This window comes from Lotus japonicus, chromosome 6 (assembly GCF_012489685.1).
Source record: "Lotus japonicus ecotype B-129 chromosome 6, LjGifu_v1.2".
Taxonomy (NCBI): Eukaryota; Viridiplantae; Streptophyta; class Magnoliopsida; order Fabales; family Fabaceae; genus Lotus; species Lotus japonicus.
Window position 1 is genome coordinate 40607529 of NC_080046.1, and position 23163 is coordinate 40630691.

At 34.2% G+C, this 23163-nt stretch overlaps 2 protein-coding genes and 1 long non-coding RNA gene across 3 annotated transcripts; 2 read left to right on the top strand and 1 right to left on the bottom strand.

The window, feature by feature from the left end:
• The first annotated feature begins 1621 nt into the window (after positions 1 to 1621).
• Positions 1622 to 11539, top strand: LOC130723368 (kinesin-like protein KIN-14F). Its single transcript, XM_057574377.1, has 18 exons — positions 1622 to 1844; positions 2081 to 2296; positions 4748 to 4911; positions 5039 to 5182; positions 5581 to 5940; positions 6237 to 6305; positions 6440 to 6664; positions 6766 to 6847; positions 6951 to 7046; positions 7136 to 7315; positions 7633 to 7739; positions 8342 to 8520; positions 8613 to 8777; positions 8862 to 9115; positions 9819 to 9982; positions 10060 to 10254; positions 10359 to 11038; positions 11166 to 11539. The coding sequence occupies exons 2-18, from the start codon at positions 2143 to 2145 to the stop codon at positions 11323 to 11325; spliced, it is 3378 nt and encodes a 1125-aa protein (XP_057430360.1). The 5' UTR covers positions 1622 to 1844; positions 2081 to 2142; the 3' UTR covers positions 11326 to 11539.
• Positions 11540 to 12164: 625 nt separating this feature from the next.
• On the top strand, positions 12165 to 14331 carry LOC130726990 (uncharacterized). The gene is made up of 2 exons (XR_009015073.1): positions 12165 to 12552; positions 12741 to 14331. It is a non-coding gene; the product is annotated as an uncharacterized LOC130726990 (long non-coding RNA).
• Positions 14332 to 19297: 4966 nt separating this feature from the next.
• Positions 19298 to 23163, bottom strand: LOC130722354 (LRR receptor-like serine/threonine-protein kinase RGI3). The gene is made up of 2 exons (XM_057573049.1): positions 20191 to 23163; positions 19298 to 20101 (listed from the first exon to the last, which is right to left on the bottom strand). The coding sequence occupies exons 1-2, from the start codon at positions 23021 to 23023 to the stop codon at positions 19644 to 19646; spliced, it is 3291 nt and encodes a 1096-aa protein (XP_057429032.1). The 5' UTR covers positions 23024 to 23163; the 3' UTR covers positions 19298 to 19643.

Consider the following 23163-nt stretch of genomic DNA (forward strand, 5'->3'; position numbering starts at 1 on the left):
AGCTACTTATGTGCGTACTTTATATTACTATGGTACTTTTTGGTGGTGATGATCCATTATGTTGTATTGTGATGTTTCCAAGACAATGATAATTTTTATGTGATATGGTTGTGTATAGAACAACCATTTTAATGTCTCACTTCATATTATGATCTTCCAATTTTTAATGTGAGATGCAATTGTATTGGTGTTTTTATCTTCTGAAAACAACAGGGCCACTGAATCCCATAATAATAAAGCTATAATTGTGATTATTGCAATTTAAAATGAGTTATTAAATATATAAAAAAAACCGTGGGTATAGAAAAATTATGTATATGTAGTATACTTTATACTGACAGTTAGTTTCCGTTGGTATATCTTAATTTCAAAACTGTTACTAAACTCTGTAGTAACGACACTGAAACCGTGGGTGTAGAAAAATTATGTATTTCTAGTATACCTTATACTGACAGTTAGTGTCCGTTGGTATATCTTAAAGTTCTATTGTAATGAAAATAGAACCGTCACTAAAGCCTATAACATTAGCAGTTAAACCGTTGGTATTGAGAATTTGTGGGTCCCTGCTAATACTTATACCGATGGTAAAAAAAGCGTAGGTATATCTTAAAGTATGTACCTACAGATGCTTAACCGTAGCTAAAAGATATACCAACGGAATTTTACCCGTAGGTATAGCGACTCAAAGTCTACGGAATGAATTGGCCGTTGGTAAAAGTTTTTGGGTCTATACCTACGGTTTTTAACTCTTTAGTGACAGTTTGCTGCCGTTGGTATATGGCAAATTTCTTGTAGTGTATTTTTACTATCCATTTATTAATGGAGCGGCTACAGATATTGATGTCTCCATACCCATGGATACCCACCCGCTATATATATATAATCTAGAATAGATGTATATTAATTCTAATCTCTAATTATTTTGTTTTTGGGTTGTAGTTCTCCTTCAAATAAACTTGCAAAATAGTAATGGTAAAAAAGAAGTCATTAGACCCAAAAAAGGGGAAGAAAAGAAGTATTCGTCTTCACGCATGGACTGTGAACTAATGTTGAATTTAATTTTTAATATTATTTTCATTTGAACAAATATATGTGGATCCATATATGTTCATGGGGGTTGTCTATGGATATCCACAGATATTTTATAATCCGTTAAAAATATTAATGTGAGTATGAAGCAGCTACTAGTATGATTTTTTTACCTGTGGAGCAGGTGGTGGATATATTTACTATCCATGCCCACCGATTGACACCCCTAAGTAGAACTAATGTTCACATTTTATTTTCATTGACGGATGTCGTCATCCGTTCGGGATATAGTTACATTTTTCTCCTAACAACTGTCTTTCCCGGATTTCAAACTCGCACACTCGCACTTTCATCTTTATAGGGTTTAGCTTGGTAATTACCACTAGATCAACAAATGTCTTACCTGAATTTTAAATTTGTCCTCTCATCCTTATAGGGTTTAGCTTGCTAATTACCACTTACATTTCTCGAATTAATCAAATCCCAAAATATATCATAAATAGTAAATACTGAATTTTTCACACCAAAAAAAGAATTCTTACATAGCATGATCGCATAAAAGTCCCAACTTTTTATCCTTTTATTTGTGTCAGAGAATGCCAAGGACAACGTTTCAAATCCAAGGCCTTCTAAGTTTTGGACTTAGTATCTTTCTTTTCACACACTCTAACATTGAAGCCAAGCATTTAACGTAAGTCTGTTCATATTTTTGAAGGCTCATCATTCAACAAATTCACCAGAGCCTTCTTTCAATTCCACTTCCATAACCTTAATCACAAACTTCAGTTTCTAACTCTCAAATCTCACTACTCCAGGTAATTTTTGTCCCTTAAGTCTCTTCAGCTCTCTTTCTTTTCTTTGCTCAACTTCTCCATTTCCTTTTAATGCTGATCATGTTTCTTGATTATAAACTCCATAATTTAAAGCACTGCATATACAATTCCAAGTTAATTCTATGCAATTTGTGCATGCTACCCACCATTGTTTTTTACTTTGTTATTGGATATCATAAGACTTGAACTTTTTCTACAATTTGTTTCTTCTTCTGCAGAGAAAATAAGCATACATATGATATAGTTCTATATATCCAATTTCCTTGGTTATCAAAGCAAGATGCCACAGGAGAGCTGCCAAAACTCATTTTTCACATCTCCTTCAAAGAGAGGATTGAAGGGCCTGGTCTCTATCAACAAGGAGCCTTCATTCACTACTACGGAGGAGAGTTTCAATGATCATGAATTGGCTCAGAGGAAAGCAGAGGAAGCAGGTATGCACTTTTCAAACTAAAATATAAACTGTTGTAAAATGCAGTAAAATTGTAACCAGTAATTAAAATTTTTTTTTTTTATCTTTTGAAAATTAGAGTATAAGAACATTTAAGATGGACATGGGTGGTATGTTGAACAATATATAATTTCATTCACTTTAATTTGTATATATATATATATATATATATATATAAATAATATGAGAATTCATCCAAAATAGAGATAACGCATATATATTTTCTGATCTTGAAAAAACTTATTTGGAATTTGGAAGTTGGATTAATAGACCACAAAGTGCAAATTTATGATGTGGAAATTGATATCTTAATTAAGTAAAAAAAATAGTTGCTCTATTCTTTTTTATGGCGTAGTACTGTAGTTCCTCCTCTAGAAAAGTAAAAAGAAGATATAGTTGTCAAAAGTGAATATTGATTTAAGATGCTTGAGTTGAGGCACATTTCTTGGTGTCATGTTTGCTTCTAATGACCCGGGAGAAAAGAAAAGGAAACAAATTTCGTTTGTTTCTTTTAACGTAATTTCTTTGTTTGTTGCTTCTTTTTCTTTTGGTCAATCAAATTATTACATAGACCCCTTTAGTTAACAAAAGCAGAAAAAGTAAGGTAAAAAAACAAAAAAGGAAAATAATTTGATTTTACTTGTTGAACAAACAGTGGATAGAAAAGAAAAAGATTGAGATGCATCAAATTAATGATTGTTTGGCAAAGCATGATGAAGAGTATTGAGTGGGGGAATGTGGTAGTGTGCAAAAATGGGATAGCACCCCACCACTCAATAGAAGTTTAGGACTATGGCCTTGTCTCCAAGGGATGGGTCCAAATTTTATGATATCAAGTGTTTTATATAGCCGAAAGAATTAGTACTATACTAATTTTGGAGCTTAAACTTTGACATTATCGATTAAGACCTTGCATCCAACCAAGAAGCATCATAATTTTGGTAACATTCAAATGTCACTTTGTCTCAACTAATTATTTGCGTGTCTACTTTAACTTTAATATTGTTGTTACTTGTTAGTGTATTTTGTGATTGAATTTAAAGCATCTGAACTAGGTCAAAGAGATACTAGTAGACCCCCCCCCCCCCCTTCACTGATCTCAAGAGGGGATAAAATTAGGATAAAGACACTAAATATATTTTTTAGGAATTAGGAAGCTTATGTTATTGTTTTTCAAAATTTCATTTAAAATTGCTAGTAGAGACTCTAAATTAACTTTTTTAAGATAATGTTAGTGTTTTTTAAAATTTCATTTAAAATTACTAGTTTTTTTATCTCGATGCGGGCAACCCACCCCAAGTCAACCTACTTAAAAGCGGGCTAGTTTGGCGGGTTGACCCGCACGTAGGGAATGCGGGTTGAGAAATGAACTTACTTCGCATTGCAGTGGATTAATTATTAAGTGAAAAATATAAATAAAATGGTGTAAAAGCAAGAAGCACTTTTATGATGATTAACCTGCAAATTGGCTCGCCAAAACCCACCCAAAACATTTCATAAAAAAAGGTGGCTTTTGGGTTGACTCGCCTTGCAGCAAGCTGACTCGCGTGTGCTGGTGGGTTATGTAAGGCGGGGATGACGAGTTGACCCACGAGTTTGAGTGTGCTTTAACACCCCAAATATAATATATTTTATATTTTTTATGGATGTCGCCATCCTTTCACAAAAGAGTTATATATCCTTCGCAACAAAATTTGTTACAAATTAAATTAAGATTCCTCAACAAATGGCAAATGTAAAGAAATGCACTTTGAAAAAATGAATTTTTTAGTTAAGGAAGATTAGACAAAATATTTTTTTGAAAAAAAAAAGTTTCTATTCAAACTTCAACTATTCAAGTAACATTTCTAAAATAAATAGAATTAATTGGATTTCAATCTCTTTATTGGTTAGTGTGTTGTTTCGTTCTCTTAATAGATCTTTGGTCTTACACATTCGGATCGAAAATAATTGTTTGAAAGATGACAGTATGACACTGTTGTTAAACCAAAAATAATTTTTTTGAGCTAATTTAATCCCACAAAAATTAATTATATATATTAAAACTAAATCACTTATTCATTTTTTTTATTTTTTTTTTTACATCGGAAAAATAAATTACACCATCTATGGATCAATCCTTGGACCTCCCCCACCTAACCCTTATGTTTTACCACTTGAGTCTTGAGCTATTATTCGGTGACACTTTTCTTTTATTTAAAACTCTTATTCTCATTTTCTATTTAAAATATTCATAAATAAATTGAATTTGTAAATATATTTTTACACTCAAAACTCATTAATTAAAACATTAAATTTCACTCCAAAACAAAAGTTCAATACCAAACGGTGTCGTAAGCCTTCAGAATCATATCAATGCTTTGCCGCCATGACCATGATTATCTTTCTTCTTCCCTCATCCTTCATGTTCATGTTCACATTTCAATGGTGTAAGGTTGGAGAAGATACCAAGCATCACAATGGCTTCATCAAATGGACAACGTTTCATCAGCATCACTCCCTCCACAACCTTCAGAAGAAGAGTTTTGCCTGACCCTCCGCAACGGCCTCATTCTCTGCAACGTCCTCAACAAAATCAACCCCGGTGCTGTTCTAAAGGTTCCACCACCTTTTCCCATTTTTCAATTCTGGGTATCGCGTTTTTCCTCCATTTTTGCATTTCTAAGTGATTGTTTTTCTTCTGGACTTGTGGGGTGTTGTTGGATTGGGAATTTTTTTGGGATAGGTTGTGGAGAATCCTGGCCTTGCTGTTCAGTCTGCAGAGGGAGCTGCACACTCTGCTATTCAGTATTTTGAGAACATGAGGAACTTTCTGGATGCTGTTAAGGCCATGCAGCTTTTGACTTTTGAAGCTTCAGATTTGGAGAAGGTTGGAAATTGGATTTGGGTTTTATTTTTCTTTTATTCTGTCTGTGTTTGTGATGATTAAAATATGAAATTAATTTCAGAAAAATGCTAGCAAAACTCACTTTAAACTCTCCGGATTTCTAATTGATCAGTTGAAATTTATGTAGAGTTCACTAATAATGTGGGCCCCATGTCCAATTTCGTGGGGCGCACGTAAATTTCAACTAATCGACAAGTGATTGTTGAAAATAAAGTGTTTCAGTGAGTGTTGCTAGCAATTTCTTAATTTGTTGTTTCCTAATACATTTTGAGATTGAAGTGTGTCACTTTCAGTGAATAGGACTTAACTTGTTTGTTTGTCCTTTAGCTAGTTTTGAGTTTTAGTTATGGGGGTCTTATGTTTTGAACTTTGAAATGCAGGGTGGTTCATCGAATAAAGTTGTGGACTGCATTCTATGTCTGAAGGGGTTCTATGAGTGGAAGCTATCTGGTGGAGTTGGTGTGTGGAAGTATGGGGGAACCGTGAGGATTACTTCTTTCCCAAAGAAGTCTCCTTCTTCCGTAATTGGCAGTGAAAGTGCGGATGAATCATTAGACGAGTCAGAGTCGTCCCAGTATGAGCAGCTGCTAGAGTTTCTTAACCTATCTGAAGAGTTCTTGATTGAAGAAACCAGAACTGCAAGTGCTTTGGCTTTCCTTTTTGATAACTTTGGACTTAGACTTCTTCAGGCTTACCTTAGAGAGACAGAAGGGATTGAAGATCTGCCTCTCAATGCAATGGTCGGTAAGATCCTTACCGGTTTGGACAAATGTCGTAGGTTCTATTCTAGATTGTACAAGAATTGTTTCATGACTTATATGATTAGTAGATGACTAAGTCAGTTGAAGTCCATTACTCACTGAACATTAAAAGGTCTTTATAGGAAGTTAAGATAGAGATATTGTGAATTGCACTGCTATTGAATATTTAAGAATGACACATAAGATAGTTGTTTTAGCATTTTTTTTAATGACATCTACATATCAATTCCTTTGCTTCATGCAGTCTTATTTGTGATTTGGTTAACAATTTGTAGGTGATTGATACCTTACTCCGCAAGGTAGTCAAGGATTTCTCATCTCTGCTTGTTTCTCAAGGAACTCAGGTACACCTGGTTTAATTCTATATATTTGTACTTACATTTGTTTCCCGATTTCACTGTTTTCACTAATTTATCATTTTTCTTTTCCTTACTGTGAAAATATATTTTAAAATTTACTTCCCAACAATTTTCTGCAGCTTGGACTTCTCCTGAACAAAATATTGAACGGTGATATGGGATGTCTCTCGAAGAGAGAGTTTATTGAAGCTATCTCGCTATATCTCAATCAAAGAAGTAGTTTGGCATCAAATGATTTCTCCAAGTTCTGCATTTGTGGTGGCAAGCCTGATAAAATTCGACAAAATGTCAATTATTCTGCTCATTATTCTGAAGTAATCAACACGCAACAGAAACAACTTGAGGTATAAATTGGATAACTGGACTTACTGATATGGTTTCTCTGCCATGTGAGCTCAGATTAGTAGTTTAGCACCATATTGTAAGGCTTTTTCTCATGCTACAGGGGATGAAATACTTTTTCCAAGAGACAAAAATGGAGGTTAAACATATTCAATCTGAGTGGGAACAAGAACTGATTAGGCTAGGTAACATGCTAAGATTTGGTTTCCCTGAAAAATATGTTCCTTGTATGTTGAAGTTTGTATTATAATATTCTTAAGATTGACTTGAGTGCTATGCCCTATTCAGAGAATCATATCAAGAGCCTTGAAGTGGCCTCCTCATCCTACCACAAAGTTTTGGAGGAGAACCGTGTTCTTTACAATCAAGTACAAGATCTCAAAGGTGCATAAGAATTCAGGCTTCCTAACAATACATTTGATGGATCTACTTATTGTAATAAATTTACATTTAACAAATTTGCTGTCTTATAGGAGCCATTAGGGTCTATTGTAGAGTGAGGCCCTTTTTACCAGGACAATCGAAGTCACTGACTACTGTAGACTATATTGGAGAAAATGGAGACATGATGATTGTAAATCCCCTTAAGCAAGGAAAAGAGGCAAGAAGGGTATTTTCATTCGATAAGGTGTTTGGAACAAGTGCAACACAAGGTATTTTAATCTTGTCTTATTACTAACTTAAAAGGCCTATGCCGGCATATACTTTGTCTTTGTCTTACATTGATCTTAAGATATAGCTATCTAATTGAAGGCTTGTCAATTGAAACTTTAGTAGTAAAGGGTTGACAACAGGATTTGCATTTTCTTTTAAGATGAGAAGTGTGGCTATGAAAACAGTAAAATTGAGAATATCAGATTTGTCTACCAAGTTCTAGTATTTTATGAATTGGTCATGGTATCATATATGATTTTCTTATTAATAAATGGATTTTTGAAGCTTTTCTTGACATTTCTTTTGTCATCTGCAGAACAAATTTATGTTGACACTCAACCCTTGATCAGGTCTGTTCTAGATGGTTACAATGCATGCATCTTCGCATATGGACAGACTGGCTCAGGGAAGACTTACACCATGGTATTGTTACATTACATGCATAAAATTTCTAGTATGTTTCACATAATGTCGATGCATTTAATGAAATTAGGGTACTGCCTTTGATCTTAAATTGCTTGGTTGTTATTGCATGCATCATCACAACTCACACAAGAGAACAGGGTGTTTGTGATTTTTAAAAACATCAATGCCTTCCTTTTAATCCAAATATCAATTACAACCCATATGCGTTTCCTTCCATTTTATTTTTCTTGTGCATGTTTTTGCTGGATTGAATATTTGAATCTATCATATAATTTGTTGGGGTAAACCACAAACTCTATTTACTAGTTAGTACCTTGGTTTGGAGCCATTTCCTTAAAAGTTTGAAAAGGAGCCACATCTAAAATTTTACCTAACATGTATTTATTTATATAATTGAACATTACTACCAATTTATAAATTTGAATTTAGTATTATGTTTTCTTCAAAACAAAATCGAATTGATGTCCATTTTAGAGACCTTAAATCCTTGGCTACATAAAAAAACACCACTTATGTTTAAAATGTTCATTTAGGATACTTATTATTGTTTCATCAATTTTCTTATACATGTATAGTAATGTGATTAATTGCTTGTATAGAGTGGTCCTGATCTGACATCTGAAGAGACATGGGGTGTAAACTATAGGGCTTTGCGTGACTTATTTCATATCTCAAAGGATAGGGCAGATTCCATAAAGTATGAAGTCTTCGTCCAGATGATTGAAATATACAATGAACAAGTGAGGGATTTATTAGTCAGTAATGGCTCTAACAGAAGATATCCTTTAACCGGTGCTTTAATTTTTGTATGGATATTATTATTATAGATTTTCTTTTGTAGTTTTTTCAGTTCCTTAACAAGATATATACATTAGATATACGAAACAATTCTCAACTGAATGGCCTCAATGTTCCTGATGCATATTTAGTCCCGGTTACTTGTACTCAAGATGTTCTATATTTAATGGAAGTTGGTCAGAAGAACCGTGCTGTGGGTGCTACGGCTCTCAACGAGAGAAGCAGTCGTTCTCATAGGTGAAATGCCATCTTCAGGATTATAGATATATAAACAATAACCCTCAAATATATGTAATAAAGTTCTTTACAATCCTATTGCAGTGTTTTGACTGTTCACGTTCGAGGCAGGGAGTTAGTTTCTGGCTCTATTCTCAGGGGTTGTCTTCATCTTGTGGATTTGGCTGGAAGTGAGAGGGTTGAAAAATCTGAGGCTGTTGGTGAGAGATTGAAGGAGGCTCAACATATAAATAGATCACTTTCAGCACTTGGGGATGTTATATCTGCTCTGGCACAGAAAAGTCCACATATCCCTTATAGAAATAGCAAGCTCACACAAGTGTTACAAGATTCTTTAGGTAATAGACTTCTATTTATTTGTTCCCATTAACACAAACTACTCATAATAATTGAATACGGAAGCATTAAGACTTGGGATTGTTTTTCATTTCTCATCTGACAACAGTGTCCTACTTCATATTTTAGCATTATGTGTATTAGTTTACAATCTTTCTTTTGGGGTTAGGATGTTAGAATGAGCTAGTAAATAATTTGAAATTTGAAGTGACATTAAAATGCATTTGATTATTAGAGAAAGTAAAATTAGTGTGTAGATATAAGAATGTTACGATGTATGGATGGATACACAAGAAAAGATAGGATAAGCATACAATGGAGAAAAAATTGAGTAGCTTTCATTGTAGAAAAGATGGTAGAGTCTCACGCTAGGTGGTTCAAACATGTAACGAGAAGACCCTTCAATACACCGGTTAGGAGGGTTGAGCAGACACAGGGAACAGTCTTATAACTAGAGGTAGAGGGAGACTAAGAAAAGCCATAAGCCAAATCATTAAGAGATTTAGAGCTCGACAATATATCTTTTTAAACTTAATACATGACAGAGCTTTATGTCGACCCCCGTGTAGTGGGAAAAGGCTTGTTGTTGTTATTGTTGTTATTAGAATGTATACGATTATTGCCATAGTTATAATGTTATATGCTTGACTGGATTTCTGTAGAAATATCTTGATTTAATTTCCTTCTTTGTTGTTTTATCAATAGGAGGGCATGCAAAAACTTTGATGTTTGTTCATATAAATCCTGAACTTAATGCTATTGGGGAGACTATTAGCACACTCAAGTTTGCTGAGAGGGTTTCATCCATTGAACTTGGGGCTGCTCAATCTAACAAAGAAACTGGCGAAATCTTAGAACTAAAGGAAGAGGTTTTGAATTTGATCATAAGCTGTGGAATATTTATCTAACTTGCACAACAATTTTAGACAATTTGTTCTTGTTTTAGATATCAAGTCTGAAACTGGCATTGGAGAGGAAGGAAGCAGAACTGGAACAGTGGAAGACGGCAGGTAATGCTCGAAATACCATAGAGTCTCAGAAACCAAGAGCTGTTTCACCTTATCATTTTCCCAAACATGGTCCAAGTGGCATCATGAAGCCTGACACTAGTCCACGTCTCACGGATGAAAGAAGCTTTGAGGTTATTGCATAAATATATAGACAGTTATGAGAAATCTATGTAAGACTACATTTGGAAATTGTGCCATATTGAAGCCTAATTTGTATGCGAAATTCTATTTTCAGTCTAGAAGTTGTTCTTCTGGTAAGCAAAGAAGGTCAAGGTTTCCCTCGGCATTTATGGACAAGGACACCATGCCAAAAATGTCACTTCTGACTGAAGACAAAGTAGTGAGCTCAGGGAAAGGAAGATCACCATCACCTCCAGTCCGAAGATCATCATCCACTGATAGAGGGTCTGTTATTAAGAGTAGGGTAAAAAATGACACAGAACACAACCAACCAATATTAAAGCATCCATTTCCAGCTAGAGTACCTTCTAACAAATCCCTTGTGACAATGCCAATGGCTGCATCCCTTCACAACAATGCGAGGGAGCACGCGAATTCGCGAGAGCCAGTAAAGCAGGAAAGCATTTCTGAAACACTCTTCAACCTCCAGAAGGCTAACTCCAGGAAAGTTCCTCAAGAACTTGAAGAAGAACAGTTCAAGCAAGCACTTAGTGTAGTAAGACAAGGTGGTATTAGAAAAAGCAAACTTGAAAGTAAGGTTAAGGCCAAGCATCATCAATTATCACCCTATAAGATTCAATTTACAGGTGAAATGACTGTGGATCCATCTCCAAAGAGTGACTACTCTGAGCATGAAAATGAACTTAGATTAGTCGAGTCTGCTGTCCATAGTGCTATAAATATCAAAAAGATACATCAGAACTTGCCAAAGAATTTTCAGAACCTTGAATCAAGGTATGACCAATACTAGCATTAAGAAACTTTGCTTGTTTAGTTCACTAGTTGTTTCTTTTTAATAAAGATTATGTCATAGCATCATTGGTAATTGGTAATGATAATAGAGCTTTTTTGGCATATGCAGAGGAATAGTGCAAACTGGAGAGCCTATTTTGGCAACCAAAGTTGAAAACAAACTTTTTAATGGTTCAGGTAGCAATATTAAAGAAGGAACCAATGCATCCATGCCTGAATTTAGAAGAAGCCGTTCTACTCCACGTGGAAAGTTTTTGGGTTTATCTTAAGGATTTTATGCCAAAACAATTTTTCTTAAAAAATTACTTATTTTTGTATAGGAACTAGATGTTGGAGTTCCGGCTCATATAATTTATACAAACTTTTGAAGATTGAGGTTACTATACTATATGTTCGATTTGTCTCCTGTATTTGAGCATGCTTTGTAATTTAAACTTGGTATATGAATACACATTACTAAGTTATTGAGTTTTCTAGTGTTCACACTTTTTTATTGATAATGCACTTACAATATTTAAAGAATTCATAGTATATACAACCTCCGGTCATATTTATAAAAACTAAATGAACGATTAACTTTGATCATTTTTATAAGAACCAACTCAGATTTTGTGGTGCGTTAATTACTTTTTGACAAGAATACTCTTATTTAATGAAACTTTCTCTCTTTTCACTCTCCTAAGCATTAATGATGCATAGAAATTTAGGGTCCGTTTGGTGGACAGGATAAGCAGACAGGATAGGATAGCAGTAATCCTATCATCATCATCAATAATACTTTTAAAAGAGCAAGGGTTATAAGAACTCAATGCTGATGTGTCGCACTCTGGTGCATTCTCTTCTGTCATTCAATCTTACCATAGTGGAATTCCACGTGTCCATTCCACAGTTCTCCATTGTTAATTCTGCACACGTGTCCTCACCAGGTTTTTCCCCCTATTTTTTAATTCTTCTTCCACTATTAACTACCAATTCTCTCTCCCACTGTCAAATGCTAATTAATGCCATAATATGAATAACCATTAATGCAAATTATTAATTTTCATTCATCTCCCTTCTATCTAAGCGGCACACATTGAACCCCACCCCATGTGCTCTAACCGAAAAGCACTTTAATTACTCCTTTTGAATTTTCAACTTTTAATTTAAATTAAAAGTAACAACTTCTCAGCCAAATATTAATTATCTTTTTTGGTGTTCTCCTTTATCTGTTTTTATATCCTACTTTTTCTCCTTCCACTATGTTTGATAAGCGTGTGGTCAAATGCCATTTAATGGAGCCGGAAAAAACTTGGGTTTTCCCATTCTTTCTATGTGCAGCCGCCCAAAGTAACCCTACTTTTTCCCCTTTCAATTGCTTTCAGCCATAACTCTCACACTCTCTACCAGAGATGGGTTATTGGGACCATCAACCATCATTAATGGAGATGACTCCTTAATTCAATTTAGAGATGGAGCCATTACCCGTCTCTTTTCTCCTATTTAAGGTCCATTAGGTATGTAGCTTGCTGTATCAACTCTTGCTTCGTTATTTCCGTATCCTCCTTGCCTTCCACATTGCCTCCTTTCTGCCATGGCTATCAATAGCTTCTTTAATTTATTGTATCTGTCTTTTGTACAATATTGGAATTTGAATTGAACTATGTTGGTCTTATGAACTACATTTAAAAATTTATTTTTGCAGATCAAATTTGCTGATAATGTTTTCACATGAAGCATTCTTTGAGCTAGCTACAGATTTTTATCCCAGCGCATGTGTTCCATCCAGCTGGTTGATGTCTTCGTTTCCTTTCTCACTCTCATGTTTCTTTCAATTTTTTTTGACTGAATTTTGGTCGTTTTTTTTATCAAGTGAAGCATTTTACCACCTGAAATTTGCAGCCTAACATATTGCATAATTGCTTCATTCATATGAAAATTCTATCGTACAGAGTCACACACTATGCAAGAATTATCCTGTAATGGGAGCCTAGCACATCATATTTTGGTCCATTAAGTATTTTTCTAAGGATTAAAGTATGTTAACAGTTATTTCACCGGCATCCCAATGAAAAAGATAGGTAAAGAAAAGTTAGAGGTATAATTGCTACTGGAATTAATATTCTTTTTTTTTCATGGATATGCATGTTTGATATTTTTGCTTTTTGAAGAGAATTGATGTGACTACATAATAATGATAATTGTGATGATTTATGATACATGTCCAAACCTAAATCACACCTGATAGGTTATAGATTGCAGTAAATGCATCATTGACCTTACTTTTCCAATCATTTTCTTTGGTTTAGTGATTGGAAATTTTGAATGATAAAACTATAAGAGCTGATTCTAAGGGCACTCATCCTCCAAGTATTGAAGAAGTGGTTATTAAAATAGGCTAGGGAATCTGAAAAATAGGAAATATTTTATAGAGCATTTCAATAGCACAAGCAAAAGTCATGTTCATGTAGTGGAGATTGATTGGTGTCTGTTTTTTGTTAGCTTTAGATATAACATGATTATAATTTTAGATTGGTGACTGTTTAAATATGAGTTCAACCATGAAGCCTGAGAGAGGCCTTATTTTTGTCACTTATTATTTTTTAACTCAGTTTATGGTCACGACTTAGGAGTCGTGACCTTTATAATGTTGCAATAAGTAATCAATGAGTAGGAAGTTTGGGATGATCGAAAAATAGAAACTCTATCATAATGTATCAGCTGTATTTTCTATTAATGAGAATTTTTTCTAAAGATCTGTTTAGTTTAGTTGAGGTTTAAGTGGTTTATCCTATGAATGTGGTTCTTTTCTGTAAATCAGTATATTTTAGTTGAAGCTAAAAGCTAATTGTAAACTGAAGGAGTTCTCGGTGCACGAGGTTTTATAGTGCTATGGTTCTTATTTTTTGTATGACAGAGATTGTTTACCAGGAATAGGCATTATGTTTTTTTCTCTATGTCAGTGTTACTTTTACTCTTTGTTTTTATTCTTTGACTGATACTAATATTTTTCTATTAAATATTGTTTTCTTCAGGTGTTAAATAACAGACGATGGTAGATTAAGTGATGGAAATTGGGGGCTATTTGCCTGTGTTAGTTGTATAACATAAACTGGACATGTTAAACCAGTTATTTGAATTTGTATTCATTATTTGTCTTCTTTTAGGTTGTGTACTTGCTGTGGTTACTGATTTGGACGGATCAATTTTTCAAACATCTCTTGCTTTCAGAGATGAGCTTTAATCTCTATGCTGGGAGTTACAGTGTTAAAATAAATTTTGATGTGTTAAGGAAAGATATGGTGTCAAAGGAAGAAGTAGATTGTTAAAAACCAAAGATTCGGTAATTGCATAGAAGGTGCTCTTTTCTTTAGGCATTTTTTAGCATTAGAGCTTATGAAATATATGTATTTTTCAGTTGGAGGTATAGGGTTAATGTGTATGTGCGGAGTACTATCCAATAATAATTTTGCTATCATGGCTATTCGATTTATAATTAAGTTTTCAGTTTTCAACATATAGTCGTTTATCCATTTAATGCTATTGATCCCCATTTGTAAAATCAATGGTACAAGACTTCTTTTTCAAATGATTCAATTGCCCAAGACTTATTTTTTCAGTTTAACGTACATGTTTAATTTATTAAGTTTCTGGACATTTGTTTGAGGAAGGAATGTTTATTATAACAAAAATAATAAATTACTATTTTCTAAATAAGATAATGTTTGAAATGTTATTCAAAACAAATTAATTTAAATCAATGATAATAAATAAATTAAGAAATACTAAATGTAATCTCATCTATAGATTAATATTATAATAGGTTCGTTAAAAGTAGTATTTTAAAAACGATATTTTTGTAAATGGTTGATTTGATTGAGGGCAATCTACATAAAGTTGTGCTAGCACACAAGTGGAAAATAACTAACTACTAGAAATTAAACCCGTGCGTTGCACGGGTTCGTTTTTAATTTGTATTTTTTAATTGTAATATTTAAATTTACAGAAAGGTAAGAAAGCTATTATTTAGAAGAATATTTAGAATATATGTATAATTAAATATAATTGAGTTATGATATTCTCACACTTTCTTTCTCTAATAAGGGAAAAAAAGATCAAACAAGTAAATTTCTTTTTTTTTTTTGCTTCATCGGAAGAAAAAATAGGTAGATTTCTATTGAGATTGAAATGAGAGTAGTTTTTTTTTGATATAAAAGAAATTTAATTACTTAATTAGATTAGTATTGAAATGAACGTGGTAATCTACTATTTTTTTTTCTAATATTGATTTAGTCGTTGCAATGATGTTATCAGTTGTGCTAAATTTTTTTTATCAAGATTGATGTGGTTGTTTACCATTGTTGGTGGCATAGAAGTTCTTTTAAAATCACTTTCACGAACATAAAAATAGATTCTATCTAACTGCAAGATGGACGTCATTTGTTCCCTTTGAATGATTAAGTTGCTATTTTTTTCCATAATATGACAATATTGAGGAGTGAAAGATTCATATTTCTTATCAAGAATATAGTGAGTACTACATTTTACACTTATCTTTCTAGTGCAGTATATAAATTTATGTGGCTCACACTTTGTTACCGATTTGTGTCATATAAATATATAAATGATGATATATTTGTATGATTTCAATTGCATGAGAAGAATTGTTTAGTAAATTACCATATATGTGAAACTCACAGTTTTATTTTCCAATCATCTGCAACGGGGATATATCACTAAGTAATGTGTGTTTCTTGTTGTTGTTGATGATCTTTCTCCTGCAATAAAGAAATAAGAATGAGTAATTTAAAAAAGCAATTTTGAAATTAACTAAAATAATTAAAAATGACATACTTGTTGAAGTAGTTAGAGACAATTGTCATTTTTTTCTCACCAGCAGCTGAAGTCTAAGAAATATGAATAATTTGAGTTTGTGAGTGATTTCACTGGTTTGTTTATATAGAGATATAATAGATGCATGGTTCAATATAATACATTTCATTTTTTATTTATTTAATGTAGATAGTTGAATAGCCTGCTGACATTAACAATTTTATTCAGTTTTTGACACTGGTATTGCCATCATGCTACTATTTTTAATTTAATGTTAGTTTTTCTTCGAAGTTACTATGTTAAGGAATTCTAAGAGTTTGTGAGTTTAAGAAAAATAGACATATATTCGTGTAGAAAATTGGATAGCAAACTAAGACCATTGCATATCAAGATTAATTTTGGCGGAAGTATGCTTTATTGTTAATAGTTTTTTTTTCTTGGACTAAATTGATATTAGTTTAAAATTAACATTAAATTTGATTTTAATTTAAAGTACTGCGCTAAAACCATTTGCAGATATAACTTTGTGGTCTGTTACACTTTTGGCATGGATGCTACTCTTTTGCTTATACATTTGATATTACATTTGATATTTATTAAGTTTAAAACTGAAATCATTAGTGCACAAGTTTCCACTACCCGTTCATTTACTCACTAAGCTATCTCATTAAAACACCAATTTTTTTACTAATGAATGTAGGTTCTCACGTGTATTTGTACTTAATACTTAGCTCAAGTGAGCTTTACTAATATATATAGATAGATTTTTTTTTTTGGAAAAACCAAATATATATATATATATAAATAATTACTTTGGGAAATAAGAGCCTCAGGTACAATATAGATAGATATATATTGATAGAATTTTTTTTATTTTAAAAGTATTTTATCTAAATCATTTATTAATAAATATTATTTTGTTTTTTATTTTGATTTTTAAAATTTGTCAAATGCAAAGCTCAAGTCAATTTTAAGTCTATGAATGTTGTTATTTAATATAAGTAGTTGAATAGGTTTTTATAATACAATTTTTTTCAGTTTTTAGTTTATTAAATTTTTTATTTTTTAATGTATTTAATATAAAGGTATGTGAGCTTTTATGGTTTAATACATATGTGTATTTATACTTAATACTTAGCTCAAGTGAGCTTTACTAATATATATAGATTTTTAATTAATGAACATCTTACATTCGAGATTTTTATTCTTAGAAGATATATAATAGTTGTTTCCACACTCATAGAATTGATCTATTTGACATGTTTATGTTGATTTATTTTGGTTTTTTAAGATTATGATTGAGTTTATCAGTGTTAAACTTCAAATATTTTCTTTAATTGCGTAAATCTAAGTTTTTATTTAAGTAATTATTTGCCTCATATTTTGATCTCTTTAAGATTGAGTTCTCAGTTTTAAACCTTAAATATTTGCTTCAGTGAAATAAATCTTAATTTTTTAAAGCCATAAATTACTTATTATGATTTCGCCGTGCAACGCACGGGCAAAACTTCTAGTACTGTAATATGTTGTTTGTTGCGCCAGCAGGATAGGATAACACTATCATGTCCCTTATTCTATCATGTCTATCATGTGTAAAAGTTATCCTGACGGAGGAGTTAGGATAGAAATTATCCTCACAGGATAGGATATCAATTTATGATTATGAATTTTTTATTTCAAAGAAAAATTTGATACATTTTTCATTGTTTTTACCATATCCTATCAATATTCTGTTCACCTCAAACGCAGGATAGGATAAGAGTCTATCATGTTTTTATCATATCATGTCATTATCCAATCATTTATCATATTCTGCTCTTATTCGATCCTGACCACCAAACGTGCCCTAAGTATGGTGGGTTTAAGGAAATTTTGGAACTTCAATGTTAATTGAGAACATACTTGATGCACTTAACTACTTTAACAAAATTTCTTAAACCGTGTGAATTAGTGTTTTTTTTTCTTATAAATACCTGATGTAGTTTAACAAAAGGAGTTACTCCTAATTATACAACCTTGGATGTGGAATCAACCTCTTTTAAAATGCAAAGGTGCATTAGATCCACAAAATAGATTTTGCCCCTCCCTAAACCTCGCTTGGGGGGGGGGGGGGGGGCTTCGGGAGCTTTATACTTACTTGTTGTATCTTTGTAATTTTCAGTCCTTCTCCTACGCTTCCTAATAAAGCCAGAAACGTTGCTTTTCCAAAGATACTATTAGTCTCAGAGCACTGTTTAGTACAGTGAACATTATGGAACCTTGCAGATGATGGAAAACTCCCTTGATACGTGGCTGCAAGCCTCAGCAGTTGTTCGTGCGTGGCTGGTAATTGGTAAGCAAGGCAAGTGCATCTCACAAGCAACAAAAACACCATCATAGTTAGTGTCCAATTTTCATTACCCTGAGCATTTTTGGATGGAGTTAATATAAAATAGAAAAATAATGCAACGCAAATAATGCAACACAGAATTAAATGGCCAGAATTGGGACAATTTACAATGCATGGAAATATTATCATTAACATGAGTGTTGATATCATTTGTATCATGGCCAGAAACTGTTATTTAAAAGTTGTTTTATTTGTTTACATGGAGATGAGATGTTGATGTTGGTTTAAGAGCAGTTACTGGCTATTTACATTGTTATTAAAGTTATCTTTCACTCTTCCATTATAATGGTCCTGCACATACATGTGGTCCTATTAGGATACACCCTTACAATGTCAAGCTCCAGGCTTATTTTATACACACTCATGTTAATAAAAATTTGAGAGGTGATAATAACTAATCTCAATCATTCAATCTTAGATAGATGAACAAGGTTAGATTCAAGAATTTAATTAATAACTATAGACATCCAATCATATTTCATCTTCTTATATTTTCAAAATTTTGATTTATTTATAATGTTATAAGAGGGTATATGTCATATGACAATCTTAAAAATCCATATAAGATTGAATGGTTAAAATTACCCCACAGCACCCTCTCAAGTCTCACCTACTCTACTCTATCCTCTGCTGCATATTTTCATGGAGGAGTTCTCTCTCTCTCTCTGACAGCACATGAACATGTGCTACTGAACAAGGGACCATGTGGGAACTGCTTGAAAGGCTGGCTTGGATGTGTCTGTATGAGAGGATGAGAGAAAGAGAGCGAGAGAGAGAAATAGGGAGAGAAATGGAATGAGTCAAGGAATATAGTTCACTATCAAGAAATTCCAAATACAAATATCCAAAAATGCCAATCATTGTTTTAGCTTCCTCAAGCCATGAGGCCCCTCGACAGTTAAGCCTTCACTCTTATCTAGAAATTCTCCAGCTGGCAGTAGCACTAAAGAGCTTCAAAGTTAAACACTTTGCAACCCAGGAAATTGTTGTTAATTTGCTTAGGTATTAAGTAACTCAACACTTGCAGTTAAAATAGAATGTTGAAAGGTAAACCTATGAAATGATATTTATTTATGTATTCAATATAAGAACTCTTGAAATCTGCACTCTCTATATGAAATTACATTAAAAGATGAAGAAAAAATAGTCACACTACTCACTAGATTACCACAATCTCACTAATTAATAATTCAAGCCAGCTCTAATTGCCATTGCATTAGACTATGAGCCCGTTTAGATATGGACTTATAGGAGCTTATGAAGCTTATCTACTAGAAAATGCACTAAATAAGCTCTAATAAGTGCTTTTTGATTTGCATCCAAACGGGTACTATGTACAATTACAATGAAGCACAGCTTCTCCATGATGAGATGCATACTTGCTCCTCAACTGACTGAATCATCTGAGAAATTATAGGAACATGAAGAAGATCCATGTGAAACCACATTCTTAGGTGGTGGTGGGGAACTATGAGCTGTGAAACCTCCTTTCAATTTATCATTTTCTCCCCTTGAGGTTTCAACAGGTTTAATTTCCTTGAGCATTGCAACAATGTCCTTCATTGTTGGCCTGTCACCAGCTCTGGTGCTCACACAGAGAAATGACACTGCTAGAGTTTGTAGCATCTCATGCATGGATGGGTCAGCCCTCCCTCTCAGATTTGAGTCAAGAATGTCAGATGGATCTCCTTTGCTAGCCAAATGGTTCCTCACCCATTGAACCAAGCTTGCACCCCCTGGTATAGTTGGATCCAAAGGGTGCCTTCCTGTAAGAACCTCAAGCAGAACAATACCAAAACTGTAGACATCACTTTTCTCAGTGATAGGCTGCATTGATGCATGTTCTGTGTATAAACCAAAAAACAACAGAAAATTAATAATATTCAGAGGTTAATAAGTACTGAAAATCATTCAAATAGTTCAATTTAATTACCTGGAGCCATGTATCCATAAGAACCAGCAAGGTAGTGTCTTTGGACTGGCTTGGATTCACTATTGTCACTGTTTTCAGTTGCAATTCTAGCTAGGCCAAAGTCAGCAAGATAAGGTTGATATCCAGGACCTAATAACACATTCATGGCTTTGACATCTCCATGCATTATAGCTGGCAAACAATCATGGTGCAGATATGAAAGTGCGTGAGCCACACCTAACACAACATCAAATCTTATCTCCCATTCTGCTTTTCCCTTTCCTGAACCATGAATTAATGAGCTCAAGCTTCCATTTGGGAGGTAGTCATAAAAGAGAAGCTTAAGGTTCTTATTGGAAGCCCATCCCAGAAGCCTGATTATATTCTTGTGCCTGATTGACCCCAAGGTTTGAATTTCAGAATTGAATGCTCCAAACTCGTCTGACGACCACATTTTTTTAACTGCTAGAGTTTCTCCATGTGGAATTGCCACCTTGTACACAACCCCAGAACTTCCAGTACCAATCACATTGGCTGATGTCAAGTTCAAGACAATGTCATCAATGGAGAAATCTAGCTTCTGATACAAAGTCATCTCCCAATTCTCATTTTCCATGAGTACCCTGTTGGCAATGTGAGTTTTAACCAAGACATAGACTGTGAGCAGCACTAGTACTGCACTGGTGCTTAAAAGAATGGTCATGGTAAACTTCATAGCTGATTTGGCATGGCCTTTGGTTTCCATTCTGTCAGATGAAGATACAACACCCCCAGCAATGTAGAGGCCTTCATTTTCAGCAAGATCACTGGGAGGGAGTTTGTGGAAAAATGGGGTGTTAGGCAACTCACCAGTGAAGCCATTGAAGGAAACATTTAAGGAAACAAGATTCTGAAGATCAGAGAGAGCACCTAAATGCCCTGAAAGCTTGTTGTGTGAGAGATCAAGCTCTGCTAGTTTGCTAAGACTAGAGAACTGAGATGGGATTTCACCAGAAAGCTGGTTGCAGCTAAGATTGAGAGAGATTTCTAGTGAAGGAATTAGAGCCACTTCCTTGGGTATTTCTCCAGTGAAACTATTGCTTCCTAAGTCTAGAAGCTGTAGCTTAGTGCAAGATAAGATCTCTGCTGGGATTCTTCCACTTAGTTGATTCTTTCCCAGGTTGAGTTTGGTTAACTCGGTTAACAAACCAATGGTGTGAGTCAAAGCACCTGTTAGCCTGTTTTCAGAAAAATCAATCAATTGTAGGCTTTTGGGGAGAGAATCTGGAACAGAACCTGTGAGACTATTGGAATGAAGGTCCAGAAACTCAAGATTCTGGCATCCAGATAGTGTTGGAGGAATCTCCCCTACAAGATGATTGCTGCTCATATCCACAAAATTCAAACTCTTCAAGTTGCCAATCTCAGGTGGAATGTTACCTGCCAGTCTATTGTGATTCAATCTAAGCCTGTAGAGGCTTGTGCAGTTTCCAATATCAGGTGGAACAAAGCCTGATAAATCATTGGAAAGAAGCAGCAATTTGGTGAGATTCCTCAACCCAAACAATTGTTTCGGTATTGGACCAATCAAGTTGTTGTAGGAAAGATCAATTGCCTGAAGGTCTTGGCACTGTGAAAGACTATCTGGAATTTTTCCTGTCAGCTTGTTCTGCCAGGCAAAGAATAGATTCAAGCTCCTCAAGTTGCCAATATGATCAGGAATCTCTCCAGAGAGAGCATTGTTGTCAACTTCCAATTGAGTCAGAGAAGTGCAATCTGAAATCTCAGGAGGTATTATGCCTGAGAGGTGATTGACACTCAGTTGAAGACCTTGGAGATTTGAAAGCTGACCAAAACTCTTTGGTATGCTACCTGTGAGAAGATTTTCTGATAAGTCTATGACTTCCATCTCTGTGCATCTTCCAATCTCTTCTGGGATTGTACCTACTATGTTGTTCTGCCATAAAAGTAGACTCTTGAGCTTACTGAGCTCTCCAATTTGGCTTGGGATAGAACCTGAAATAGAATTCTGATACAAGTACAAGTTCTGCAACTCACTGCAATTGCCAATCTCTTCAGGAATGGAGCCTGACAATAGAGTTGTGTAAATGGCTATGGTCTTGATTCTTTTCAGCAATTGGATTGAAGAAGGAAGGCTCCCAGAAATGCTGGTTTCTGCAAGGCCTAACATGACCAAGCTGGTGCAGTTTCCAATCTCCCATGGGATCTCACCCTTGAGGTTCTTATTGCCACCTGCTCTGAACACTTGGAGATTTCTTAAGGATCCAATACTTTTTGGAATTTCACCACTCAAGTGATTGTCAAAGAGTGTCAAGTTGACCAGACTTGATAGATTTCCAATGTTGGATGGAATGTTGCCTTCAAGGAAGTTTGTATGCAGAGATAAACTCTGCAGATTGCTTAGACTGCAAATCTCTTCTGGGATTTCACCCAAGAGAGAATTGCCACTGAGATCAACTAAGGTGAGTTCTTGATAGTCTCCAATCTCTTTTGGAATCCTGCCTGTGATGTTGGTTGATGAGAGAACAAGAATCTTCAAGGACCTGAGAGATTGAAAATTTGAAGGAAATGAGCCTTGCAAGTTCACTGATCTCAGGTTTATCTCAATCACTTCTCCTTGTGAGTTGCAATACACCCCAAACCAGTTGCATGGGGTTGGAGCTGAATCTGAAGAACTCCATGATGCTAATGAATCTAAAGTGCTGTTTAAACTGCTCTTCCATGCTAAAAGAGCTTGGCCTTGTTCATTAAGGGAGTAACAAAATGGAAAGAGAAGAAGTGAGTTTAATGAGAGAAGCAAGGTGAAGGAGAAGATTGTGGGAGAAAGTGAGAGATTCCTTAAGGTTCCAGGCATTGCTGAGAGAAGAGGACGGTTGATCTGTTTTGGGATTGTAGAGGGGGAAAACCCATGTTTTGTTTATAGAGGAAGAAGAGTAGAAGTTCTGGGTCCAAGAGCCAGGTTCTCTATTCTTTTATTATTGTAATTGGTTTTGT

Excerpts from the sequence above, each read along its gene's own strand:
- LOC130723368 (XM_057574377.1), top strand. The coding sequence starts at position 2,143 with ATGCCACAGGAGAGCTGCCAAAACTCATTTTTCACATCTCCTTCAAAG. Across the intron at positions 4,912-5,038 it reads ACCCCGGTGCTGTTCTAAAG|GTTGTGGAGAATCCTGGCCT; the intron begins GTTCCACCACCT and ends TTTTTGGGATAG. Across the intron at positions 11,039-11,165 it reads TTTCAGAACCTTGAATCAAG|AGGAATAGTGCAAACTGGAG; the intron begins GTATGACCAATA and ends TGGCATATGCAG.
- LOC130722354 (XM_057573049.1), bottom strand. The coding sequence starts at position 23,023 with ATGCCTGGAACCTTAAGGAATCTCTCACTTTCTCCCACAATCTTCTCC. Across the intron at positions 20,102-20,190 it reads TTATGGATACATGGCTCCAG|AACATGCATCAATGCAGCCT; the intron begins GTAATTAAATTG and ends GTTTATACACAG.